The sequence below is a fragment of the Eubalaena glacialis genome, chromosome X (genome assembly GCF_028564815.1).
Source record: "Eubalaena glacialis isolate mEubGla1 chromosome X, mEubGla1.1.hap2.+ XY, whole genome shotgun sequence".
Taxonomy (NCBI): Eukaryota; Metazoa; Chordata; class Mammalia; order Artiodactyla; family Balaenidae; genus Eubalaena; species Eubalaena glacialis.
Window position 1 is genome coordinate 43,805,151 of NC_083736.1, and position 14,004 is coordinate 43,819,154.

Consider the following 14,004-nt stretch of genomic DNA (forward strand, 5'->3'; position numbering starts at 1 on the left):
AGGTCAGTAATTGACTGGGAAGGACCACAAGGAAACTTCCTGGGATAATTAAAATATTTTATATTTTCATCTAGGTGGTGGATACATGGGATATAATATGAAAAAACTCATGAGTTCTACATTTAAGATCTGCACTTTACTGTATAGAAATTATACCTCAATAAATGAAGAATTTCTTATGCAGATCATCTTATGAGCCTGTGAGATTATTCCTTGGGGATATTTATATAGGAATGGTATTGCTTGATCATTGGAGTATACATGCTGTACACAAGTGTGCCCATTTCACCACATCTATGCCAGTACTTGGCATTATCCAGATTTCTTATTTTGTGGCCAATCTAATGGGTGTAAGGTGGTACTGTGGGGTTTTTTCCCCTTTTTAATATCTGTTATCCATTTGGGTTTCCTCTCCTGTGAATTTCTTGTTCCTATTATTTTATCTTGTCTAACCATATAGTTTTTTTCTATTCTTGACTTGTACCTAATTTGCTCACTTCCTTTTCCATTGAGCCTTTTCCCCCCACTGAGATGCCACTGGCTATGGATGTTGTTTACTGTCTTCTGGATATTTGTTCCCGTAGTAATTAATTCAAAAGATTCTTCCATTCTGAACACTTAAGCTTTTTATTTGTATTCTTATGACTTCCATATTGGCACCACTAGTTGCTATATTATAACTGGGCTTTAGTACCACACTTACCTACATATTAGACAATTCCCACAGAATATTCTACTTTATTCATCCTTACTTAGTATGTGAGGAATTGGCATCATCATTGCCCAAATCAGGAATCTTCAACATTCCAAACTTTGTCAGATTCTGCTGTTTCTTGTTTCTTCCCTCTTAGCTATCTTCTCCTACTAATTACTCTGCAATTCCTTTTTTTTCTTTTTAAAAGAATACTATTTAGATATCCTCTCATCTTAACTCCTAGTATCATCACCTAGAGTAAGTCTGTATTTTCTTATGCTTGGATTACTCTGTTCCTAATGGGATTTGCAGATTCCATTCTTGTTTCTAGTTCATCTTAAATGCCACTGATAGATTTCATTACCTGAGACACTGCATTTATCTTTGCCATTAGCTTTATGAAGTAAAGCTATTAATATTAAATATTAATTTTTTTGCAGTCCAAATGATTTTATTTTTTAAAATTTATTTTATTGAAGTATAGTTGATTTACAATGTTGTGTTAATTTATGCTGTATAACACAGTGATTCAGTCATACATATATATATTCTTTTTCATATTCTTTTCTGTTATAGTTTATCACAGGATATTGAATATAGTTTCCTGTGTCAATTACTCCATGTTATATAATACATGACCAATAGCTCTTCTCTCAGTGCCACCTACAACATGGCCATTTATTTCCAATTAAAGTTGTATCTGTGCAGTTTCCTTAATTCATGCTTTGCTCAGATTTTCACCTTGTCTTTAATGCCTACCAAATATGAAGTTCGTCTCTGAATCTAGGCTCTTTATTATTTTGTGCTTTGCCTATCTAGGCAATAGACACTTTCGTTTTGTTTCAGGTTATCGTCTATTCCATGAAACTCCCCTTACCTACTCCAAAGTTATTGCTCTTTTCCATTTCCGTTCCCCCCACTCAGATGCTTCTGCCCCTAGTAATTTTGAAAGTCCCTGAAAATAAGAGCCTGTATCTTATTTTCGTTATCCAAATGCTAAGCACAAAGAAAATACCAATATTAACTAATCGAATTTGTGGGGGACAAGAATATGAGTATTTTGCTCTATTTCAGAAGGGTTTTTAAAAGTTCTACTGAGAGGAATTCAACCTAACATAGATTGTAATTGGAAAGTAAAGACAATGGAATCAAATATTTAAAAGTTTACTGTCTATGCATTGTGTTTCTATTTTTTAAACATTTATTTATTTTGGCTGCTATTAGAAGTCTATTAAAATGATTAGCAAAATGAATAGCACATAGGGTGTCTGCTTCAGAGGTTCAGAAAAAAGTCTCACTAGCAATATGATCAGATTAATTTTCAAAATAAAAGACTCAAACTATTTGATGAAGCATACATACATTTTTAAATGGCACAAAAGAAGATGCTAAGCAGGAATGGAGGAAGAAGATATGAACATGTCCTTTTATTTGGGAATAAACTGGACTTTTGTGAGGCATTTTTTTGAGTGGCAAAGAGAATGCCAGCTTGCATGCACAGCTCTTTCTAGACTGATGACTCTCCATTTATGTACTGTTCATTGAATCTGTGGGATCAGGAAAGGTGTAGAGAAGCTTTTTATTGCAGGAGCAAATTTTTTACGATGAATATTGGTGCTGGTGATCTAAATATTGTCCAATACAGCAGGGGGTTAGAAGTTAAGTTCTATTTATGTTAGACATTTTATATACATATAAGTGTTAAGTAAAGTGAGAAGTGAAGCCACCTCTAAAACCAAGCCTAGGAATCCAGGGCTTAAAAACTTCCAAAGAAAGTAAAGCCAAATGTATGAGAATAAAATGCAACTTAAGAATAAGAGGAGGGAGAGGCCTTCAAGATGGCGGAGGAGTAAGACGTGGAGATCACCTTCCTCCCCACAAATACATCAGAAATACATCTACATGTGGAACAACTCCTACAGAACACCTACTGAACGCTGGCAGAAGACCTCAGACTTCCCAAAAGATATATATTTTTTTTCCTTTTTCCCTTGCAAAAATTCCCTTGCGAGTGTGTATGTGTATGCTTCTTTGTGGGATTTTGGCTGTATAGCTTTGCTTTTCCATTTGTCCTAGGGTTCTGTCTGTTTTTTTTTTTTTTACTATAGTTTTTAGTGCTTGTTATCATTGGTGGATTTGTTTTTTGGTTTGGTTGCTCTCTTTCTTTCTTTTTTTAATTACTTTTTAATTTTTAATACTTTAAAAATTTTTTTATTTTAATAACTTTATTTTATTTTATTTCTTTCTTTCTTTCTTTCTTTCATTTTTTCTCCCTTTTCTTCTGAGCCATTTGGCTGACAGGGTCTTGGTGCTCCGGCTGGGTGTCAGTCCTGTGCCTCTGAGGTGGGAGAGCCGAGTTCAGGACACTGGTCCACCAGAGACCTCCCAGCTCCACTCAACGACCAGCAAGCTACAGTGCTGGATACCCAATGCCAAACAACTAGCAAGATAGGAACACAACCCCACCTATTAGCAGAGAGGCTGTCTAAAATCATAATAAGGTCACAGACACCCCAAAACACACCACCGGACAGGGTCCTGCCCACCAGAAAGACAAGATCCGGTCTCATCCACCAGAACACAAGCACCAGTCCCCTCCACCAGGAAGCCTACACAACCCACTGAACCAACCTTAGCCACTGGGGGCAGACACCAAAAACAACGGGAACTATGAACCTGAAGCCTGTGAAAAGGAGACCCCAAACACAGTAACTTAAACAAAATGAAAAGACAGAGAAACACACAGCAGATGAAGGAGCAAGGTAAAAACCCACCAGACCAAACAAATGACGAGGAAATAGGCAGTCTACCTGAAAAAGATTTCAGAGTAATGATAGTAAAGATGATCCAAAATCTTGGAAATAGAATGGAGAAAATACAAGAAACGTTTAACAAGGATCTAGAAGAACTAAAGAGAAAACAAACAATGATGAACAACACAATAAATGAAATTAAAACTTCTCTAGAAGGAATCTATTACAGAATAACTGAGGCAGAAGAACTGATAAGTGACCTGGAAGATAAAATAGTGGAAATAACTACCGCAGAGCAGAATAAAGAAAAAAGAATGAAAAGAATTGAGGACACTCTCAGAGACCTCTGGGACAACATTAAACGCACCAACCTTCGAATTATAGGGGTCCCAGAAGAAGAGAAAAAGAAAGGGACTGAGAAAATATTTGAAGAGGTTATAGTTGAAAACTTCCCTAATACGGGAAAGGAAATAGTCAATCAAGTCCAGGAAGCACAGAGAGTCCCATAGAGGATAAATACAAGGAGAAACATGCCAAGACACATATTAATCAAACTACCAAAAATTAAATACAAAGAAAAAATATTAAAAGCAGCAAGGGATAAACAACAAATAACATACAAGGGAATCCCCATAAGGTTAACAGCTGATCTTTCAGCAGAAACTCTGTAAGCCAGAAGCGAGTGTCAGAACATATTTAAAGTGATGAAAGGGAAATAACTACAACCAAGATTACTGCACCCAGCAAGGATCTCATTCAGATTTGACGGAGAAATTAAAACCTTAACAGACAAGCAAAAGCTAAAAGAATTCAGCACCACCAAACCAGCTTTACAACAAATGCTAAAGGAACTTCTCTAGGCAGGAAACACAAGAGAAGGAAAAGACCTACAATAACAAACCCAAAACAATTAAGAAAATGGTAATAGGAACATACATATCAATAACTACCTTAAATGTAAATGGATTAAATGCTCCAACCAAAAGACATAGACTGGCTGAATGGATACAAAAACAAGACCCGTATATATGCTGTCTACAAGAGACCCACTTCAGACCTAGGGACACATACAGACTGAAAGTGAGGGGATGGAAAAAGATATTCCATGCAAATGGAAATCAAAAGAAAGCTGGAGTAGCAATTCTCATATCAGACAAAATAAACTTTAAAATAAAGACTATTACAAGAGACAAAGAAGGACACTACATAATGATCAAGTGATCAATCCAAGAAGAAGAGAGAACAATTGTAAATATTTATGCACCCAACAGAGGAGCACCTCAGTACAGAAGGCAAATGCTAACAGCCATAAAAGGAGAAATTGGCAGTAACACAATCATAGTAGGGGACTTTAACACCCCACTTTCACCAATAGACAGATCATCCAAAATGAAAATAAATAAGGAAACACAAGCTTTAAATGATACATTAAACAAGATGGACTTAATTGATATTGATAGGACATTCCATCCAAAAACAACAGAATACACTTTCTTCTCAAGTGGTCATGGAACATTCTCCAGGAGAGATCATATCTTGAGTCACAAACCAAGCCTTGGTAAATTTAAGAAAATTGAAATCATATCAAGTATCTTTTCTGACCACAATGCTATGAGACTAGATATCAATTACAGGGGAAAAAATCTGTAAAAATTACAAACACATGGAGGCTAAACAATACACTACTAAATAACCAAGAGATCACTGAAGAAATCAAAGAAGAAATCAAAAAAATACCTAGAAACAAATGACAATGAAAACACGACAACCCAAAACCTATGGAATGCAGCAAAAGCAGTTCTAAGAGGGAAGTTTATAGCAATGCAATCCTACCTCAAGAAACAAAAAACATCTCAAATAAACATCCTAACCTTACACCTAAAGCAATTAGAGAAAGAAGAACAAAAAAACCCCAAAGTTAGCAGATGGAAAGAAATCATAAAGATCAGATCAGAAATAAATGAAAAAGAAATGAAGGAAACAATAGCAAAGATCAAATAAAACCAAACGCTGGTTCTTTGAGAAGATAAAGAAAATTGATAAACCATTAGCCAGACTCATCAAGAAAAAAAGGGAGAAGACTCAAATCAATAGAATTAGAAATGAAAAAGAAGAAGTAACAACTGACACTGCAGAAATACAAAGGATCATGAGAGATTACTACAAGCATCTATATGCCAATAAAATGGACAACCTGGAAGAAATGGACAAATTCTTAGAAATGCACAACCTTCTGAGACTGAAGCAGGAAGAAATAGAAAATGTAAGCAGACCAATCACAAGCACTGAAATTGAGACTGTGATAAAAATCTTCCAACAAACAAAAGCCCAGGACCAGATGGCTTCACAGGCGAATTCTATCAAACATTTAGAGAAGAGCTAACACCTATCCTTCTCAAACTCTTCCAAAATATAGCAGAGGGAGGAACACTCCCCAACTCATTCTATAAGGCCACCATCACCCTGATACCAAAACCAGACAAAGATGTCACAAAGAAAGAAAACTACAGGCCAATATCACTGATGAACATACATGCAAATATCCTCAACAAAATACTAGCAAACAGAATCCAACAGCACGTTAAAAGGATCATACACCATGATCAAGTGGGGTTTATCCCAGGAATGCAAGGATTCTTCCATATATGCAAATCAATCAATGTGATAAACCATATTAACAAATTGAAGGAGAAAAACCATATGATCATCTCAATAGATGCAGTAAAAGCTTTCAACAAGGGGCTTCCCTGGTGGCGCAGTGGTTAAGAATCCGCCTGCCAAGGCAGGGGACACGGGTTCAAGCCCTGGCCCGGGGAAGATCCCACATGCCGTGGAGCAACTAAGCCCGTGCTCCACAACTACTGAGCCTGCGCTCTAGAGTCTGTGAGCCACAACTACTGAAGCCTGTGTGCGCCTAGAGCCCGTGCTCCACAACAAGAGAAGTCACTGCAATGAGAAGCCTGCACACCGCAATGAAGAGGAGCCCCTGCTCCCTGCAACTAGGGAAAGCCCGTGCACAACAACGAAGACTCAATGCAGCCAAAAATAGATAAATAAATAAATAAATTTATTTTAAAAAAAAAAGCTTTTGACAAAATTCAACACCCATTTATGATAAAAACTCTCCAGAAAGTAGACATAGAGGGAACTTACCTCAACATAATAAAGGCCATACATGACAAACCCACAACCAACATCATTCTCAATGGTGAAAACTGAAACCATTTCCACTAAGATCAGGAACAAGAGAAGGTTGCCCACTCTCCCCACTGTTATTCAACATAGTTTTGGAAGTTTTAGCCACAGCTATCAGAGAAGAAAAAGAAATAAAAGGAATCCAAACTGGAAAAGAAGAAGTAAAGCTGTCACTGTTTGCAGATGACATGATACAACACATAGAGCATACTAAAGACTCTACCAGAAAACTACTAGAGCTAATCAATGAATGTAAAGTAGCAGGATACAAAATTAATGCACAGAAATCTCTTGCATTCCTATACACTAATGATGAAAAATCTGAAAGAGAAATTAAGGAAACACTCGCATTTACCATTGCAACAAAAAGAATAAAATACTTAGGAGTAAACCTACCTAAGGAGACAGAAGACCTGTATGCAGAAAACTGTAAGACACTGATGAAAGAAATTAAAGATGATACAAACAGATGGAGGGATATACCGTGTTCTCAGATTGGAAGAATCAACATTGTGAAAATGACTATACTACCCAAAGCAATCAATGCAATCTCTATCAAACTACCAATGGCATTTTTCACAGAACTAGAACCAAAAATTTCACAATGTGTATGGAAACACAAAAGACCCCAAATAGCCAAAGCAGTCTTGAGAAAGAAAAACGGAGCTGGAGAAATCAGGCTCCCTGACTTCAGACTATACTACAAAGCTGCAGTAAGCAAGACAGTATGGTACTGGCACAAAAACAGAAATATAAATAAATGGAACAGGATAGAAAGCCCAGAGATAAACCCACGCACATATGGTCAACTTATTTTTTTTTTAATTTTATTTATTTATTTATTTATTTATGGCTGTGTTGGGTCTTCATTTCTGTGCGAGGGCTCTCTCTAGTTGCGGCAAGTGGGGGCCACTCTTCATCGCGGTGCGCGGGCCTCTCACTATCACGGCCTCTCTTGTTGCGGAGCACAGGCTCCAGACGCGCAGGCTCAGCAATTGTGACTCACGGGCCTAGTCGCTCCGCGGCATGTGGGATCTTCCCAGACCAGGGCTCGAACCCATGTCCCCTGCATTGGCAGGCAGATTCTCAACCACTGCGCCACCAGGGAAGCCCCTGGTCAACTTATTTTTGATAAAGGAGGCAAGAATATACAATTGAGAAGAGACAGTCTCTTCAATAAGTGGTGCTGGGAAAACTGGACAGCTACATGGAAAAGAATGAAATTAGAACACTCCCTAACACCATACACAAAAATAAACTGAAAATGGATTAAGGACCTAAATGTAAGGCCAGACACTATCAAACTCTTAGAGGAAAACATAGGCAGAACACTATGACATAAATCACAGCAAGATCTTTTTTGACCCACCTCCTAGAGAAATGGAAATAAAAACAAAAATAAACAAATGGGACCTAATGAAGCTTAAAAGCTTTTGCACAACAAAGGAAACCATAAACAAGACCAAAAGACAACCCTCAGAATGGGAGAAAATATTTGCAAATGAAGCAACTGACAAACGATTAATCTCCAAAATTTACAAGCAGCTCATGCAGCTCAATATCAAAAAAACAAACAACCCAGTCCAAAAATGGGCAGAAGACCTAAATAGACATTTCTCCAAAGAAGATATACAGATTGCCAACAAACACATGAAAGAATGCTCAACATCATTAATCATTAGAGAAATGCAAATCAAAACTACAATGAGGTATCATCTCACACTGGTCAGAGTGGCCATCATCAAAAAATCTACCAACAATAAATGCTGGAGAGGGTGTGGAGAAAAGGGAACCCTCTTGCACTGTTGGTGGGAATGTAAATTGATACAGCCACTATGGAGAACAGTATGGAGGTTCCTTAAAAATCTAAAAATAGGGCTTCCCTGGTGGCACAGCGGTTGAGAATCTGCCTGCCAATGCAGGGGACACTGGTTCGAGCCCTGGTCTGGAAAGATCCCACATGCCGTGGAGCAACTAGGCCCGTGAGCCACAACTACTGAGCCTGCGCGTCTGGAGCCTGTGCTCCACAACAAGAGAGGCCGCGATAGTGAGAGGACCGCGCACTGTGATGAAGAGTGGCCCCCGCTTGCCACAACTGGAGAAAGCCCTCGCACAAAAATGAAGACCCAACACAGCCAAAAATAAATAAATAAATAAATAAATAAATAAATAAATAAGCTCATTTGTAAAAAAAAAAAAAAAAAATCTAAAAATAGAACCACCATACGACCCAGTAATCCCACTACTGGGCATATACCCTGAGAAAACCATAATTCAAAAAGAGTCATGTACCACAATGTTCATTGCAGCTGTATTTACAATAGCCAGGACATGGAAGCAACCTAAGTGTCCATCGACAGGTGAATGATTAAAGAAGATGTGGCAGATATATACAATGGAATATTACTCAGCCATAAAAAGAAACGTAATTGAGTTATTTGTAGTGAGGTGGATGGACCTAGAGTGTTTCATACAGAGTGAAGCAAGTCAGAAAGAGAAAAACAAATACCGTATGCTAACACATATATATGGAATCAAAAAAACAATGGTTCTGACGAACCTAGGGGCAGGACAGTAATAAAGACACAGACGTAGAGAATGGACTTGAGGACACGGGGAGGGGGAAGGGTAAGCTGGGACGAAGTGAGAGAGTGGCATGGACTTATATATACTACCAAATGTAAAATAGATAGCTAGTGGGAAGTAGCCGCATAGCACAGGGAGATCAACTCGGTGCTTTGTGACCACCTAGAGGGGTGGGATAGGGAGGGTGGGAGGGAAACGCAAGAGGGAGGAGATATGGGGATATATGTATATGTATAGCTGATTCACTTTGTTATAAAGCAGAAACAAACACACCCTTGTAAAGCAATTATACTCCAATAAAGATGTTAAAAAATAAAAAAAAAAGAAGAGGATGAGATTTTTTATGGGACATGTGTTCAGAGTACAGTATCAAAATGACTAACGGGAAAACTGGATTTGATGATTCAGAGCATTCTCAGTATCTGAAAACTCTTGCTGGTGAGATAGTGTGTAATTCTTCATTTTACAATTATTGAGATTGGCATATGTCTCATGAACTGTACTTGTAATGGAACAATCTGTGATTCCCACTCTGGGCAAGAATAGTATATTAATTGTGTTAAAGGTAATTCACAGTAGTAAAGAGAGCATTAGATACAGTGACTTAAATACAGAATTTTATTTCTCTCTTATATAAAGTCTCTAATGTCACAGGCCATTGGAAAACCTAGTTGCTCCTGCTTATTCATGAATCCAGGTTCCTTCCATTACTCAACTCCACTGTCTCTTGGATTCTTTGTGGCATCTGCATGTTTGAATCCATGTTGCTGTCAAGTCCAGGTTTTAGTAAGCAAGAGGGTAGAAGAAGGTATAGAGAAAACATGCCTACTGTTTCAATGCTCTGGTTTGAAGGTAGCACCCATTATTTTCTCTCACATTCTGTTTAGAACATTGTCACATGGCCACACCAATTTTCAAAGGAGGTTGAGAAATGTTATATGACTGGGCAGCCATATGCCTGGCTACTACTCTGTTTTTGCAAAAGAATGATGAAACAGATTCTGGTGGGCAGCTTTCAGTCTACCACAGTTGGTTTGTCATCTCTCTGATTTTGTACTTCTTGTTAAATATATATAATTTTTGTTCCAAGAAAACAATAACACCTGGATGGAGAGTTGGAGTATAGACATCCATTTATTGTTTGTATAGGTCAAGATGGCTGTGATCACAATATTTTTCCTATAGGCATGAATAAATTAATTTTTTCAGTTTTTTTGAGATATAATTGACGTACATCATTGTATAAATTTAAAGTGTACAGCATAATGACTGGACATATATATTATGAAATGATTGCCACAGTAAGTTTAGTTAACATCCATATCATATAGATACAAAAAAGAGAAAGAAAAAATTTTTCCTCGTGATGAGAATTTTTAGGATCTACTCTCTTAGCAAATTTAACTGTTTTTTATCACCTTAATTTGATATTGTTGCTAATAAGCAAGAAGCAGTGAGATAAGTGAGGATTTAGAATTGAACGCTAATGAGGACTTAGACTCTGAGTCACCCCTTCAAGCCTAGGCCCTCCACAGAAATTTCCCCTTAAAACCCTTGTCTGTTTAATCTTCACTTCACCCTTCTTGATATCCCCTACCAAAATAGAGCTAGATTGCTTAGCTGAACTCCAATCTCCAACACTGAATATATATATATATATATATATATATATAAAATCATTCTGAACTTCACTTTCCTTATCTACAATGGTGGATAATAATAGAAAATACCTCATAGGGCTTTTGAAAGGATTAAATGAGTTCATATGTATATATTTCTTAGAACAATGCCTGGAACATCGTGTCATATAAGAGCTTGGCACATAATAAGTGCTATATATGTATTTTCTGTCATTGTCATCATCATCATCATCATCATCATCATCAAATTTACTGGTTTCCCTGTGTTCAATTTGGATTAATTTACATGTACCTTTTAATCTTCTGCTGTCTATTCTTTGTGTCAATTTTACTTTTTCATTCTCTTTTTAGATGGAAAGTTTGGGATTAAGACCTCACAAAAAAGAATTTCTGGAAAAGTTTCATTTCATAGTGAAATGGAGGGTGAAGATACAAGAGATGATTCATTGTATTCCATTTTAGAAGAACTGTGGCACGGTGCTGAACAGATAAAAAGCTATCAGGAAAAACAGAACAAACCTCTGAGTCATGCTGCTTTCATCAATAAGAAAATATTGAATACAGAATGGGATTATGAATATAAAGACAGTGGAAAATTTGTTCATCCAGGCCCAAATCGTATTCCTTCACAGAAAAGATCCCATAAACGTGACTCATTTGGAAAGAGTTTAAAGTATAATTTAGATGTACCTATTCATAATAAAAACAATGCAACAAAGAACTTTGATAAAATTATTGGACACGGTCAAGTTTTCACCCAGAGCTCTTCTTATACTAACCATGAAAATACACATACAGGAGTGAAATTCTGTGACAGCAATCAGTGTGGCAAAGTCTTCAGCCTCAAACAAGCACTCAGTCACAATCTGAAATTTCCTGTTGGGGAGAAAGCAAATATGTGTACTGAACTTGGGAAGATCTTCACCCAGAGGTCACACCTCTTTGCACCTCAGAGAATTCATACTACGGAAAAACCTCATGGACTTAGCAAATGTGTGAATGTTTTTACACAGAAGCCACTACTCAGTATATATTTGAGAGTTCATAGAGATGAAAAACTATATATATGTTCTGAGTGTGGGAAGGCGTTCATCCAAAATTCAGAATTAATTATGCATGAGAAAATTCATACTAGAGAAAAACCCTATAAATGTAGTGAATGTGGAAAATCATTTTTCCAAGTGTCATCTCTACTTAGGCATCAGACAACCCATACTGGAGAAAAACTTTATGAATGCAGTGAATGTGGGAAAGGCTTCTCCCTGAACTCAGCCCTCAATGTACATCAGAAAATTCATACTGGAGAGAGACACCACAAGTGCAGTGAGTGTGGGAAAGCCTTTACCCAAAAATCAACGCTCAGAATGCATCAGAGAATTCATACAGGAGAGAGATCCTACATATGTACTGAATGTGGGCAGGCCTTCATCCAAAAGGCACACTTGATTGCACATCAAAGAATTCATACTGGAGAGAAGCCTTATGAATGCAGTGACTGTGGGAAATCTTTCCCTTCTAAGTCACAACTCCAGATGCATAAGCGAATTCACACAGGAGAGAAACCCTATATATGCACTGATTGTGGGAAGGCCTTTACCAACAGGTCAAATCTCAATACTCACCAGAAATCTCATACTGGAGAGAAGTCTTATATATGTGCAGAATGTGGGAAAGCCTTCACAGACAGGTCAAATTTCAATAAACACCAGACAATTCATACTGGAGAGAAACCCTATGTCTGTGCTGATTGTGGGAGGGCCTTCATCCAGAAGTCAGAGTTAATTACACATCAGAGAATCCATACTACAGAGAAGCCTTATAAATGTTCTGACTGTGAGAAATCCTTCTCCAAGAAACCACATCTCAAAGTACATCAGCGAATTCACACAGGAGAGAAACCATATATATGTGCAGAATGTGGGAAAGCTTTCACTGACAGGTCAAATTTCAATAAACACCAGACAATTCATACTGGAGAGAAACCCTATAAATGTAGTGACTGTGGAAAGGGCTTCACTCAGAAATCAGTTCTGAGTATGCATCGCAATATTCATACATGAAAGTAACCCTGTTTCTTGAAAATGAGAAAACCTTATCACAGAAATCAGGTCTAAGTGTGTATTATAAAATTCAACCAAGACCAATCATATATGAATACATTGTATAATAAAAAGAATTCATCAGGCTCTTTCACCTGAGATGAGAAAAATTATTTGGAAGAGACCCTCTAAGAATGCACTGAATGAAGGGGAACTTCCATATTTTCACAGCCTCACAAAATATAATAGAATTCATACTGGGGAAAATGCTGTCAGTTTGAGGCATTAGGAAAAGCCTTCCTGTACAAAGTATTATATAAGGCAAGTTATTACCAAATTCTTTACAGATGGAGTATGCAAAATTATATAAATGACTGTAATGTTTACTGTGTTATATTAAGCAATTTAAAGTGGCAACAAAACAAAAGGTAGGACAACAAAATGATATATTTAATGTGTAGACCTGCTCTCAGTTCTGTAGGGTATTTGTAGCAGAACACATTGCACAATGGGAGGAATAATTGAATTGAAATTTTTTTTTGGATTTAATGTAATTGTGTCTATCAAATATGTTTCCTATTGAATATTTTGCTCATGTGAATCCACAGTTTTAAAGTCATTATGGTTTTATATATATACACACATCTGCTGATATAATTTTACACAAACACATAAATATAATCCTATCATTCATACTGGTTTCCATGACATCATATTTTTATCTTCCTTCATTGTGGTACAATGCAAAATAGCCACAGATCTCTCCCATCCTTTTATGCACCCCCCTTTGTAATATTACTCTGTTGTTTTTCTTATTAAGAGGTAGAGCTCTCTCTCTACTCCTTGACTCTGAGCTTGGCCATGTGACTTGTTTTGGCCAATGTACATTAACAAAGAGATTCAAGAAGATGCTGGGGAAGTGTGTAAAGCCTGCCTCGGGTCTTACCCTCTCTTGCTGCTCTTTGGAATTCCAAGACCTTCGTGTGAAGAAACTCATTACTGAGGGATGAGAAGCCACATGGAACAGAGATGAACCAGGCCAGCTGAAGCCCCTTAGACCAAATGCCAGACATGGGAGTGAGGCCTTCATCAACCTC

The 14,004-nt window shown here is 37.3% G+C and overlaps 1 protein-coding gene across 1 annotated transcript in view; it reads left to right on the forward strand.

Annotated features, from left to right (window-relative positions):
* The window catches only part of LOC133082066 (zinc finger protein 81), a 77,001-nt gene extending 64,070 nt beyond the window's left edge, over positions 1-12,931 (forward strand). Inside the window, exon 5 of the mRNA XM_061178485.1 lies at positions 11,220-12,931. Within this exon, the coding sequence (XP_061034468.1) occupies positions 11,220-12,928 (1,709 nt within the window). The 3' untranslated portion in view covers positions 12,929-12,931. The remainder of the gene's footprint in view (positions 1-11,219) is intronic.
* Positions 12,932-14,004: the final 1,073 nt, after the last annotated feature.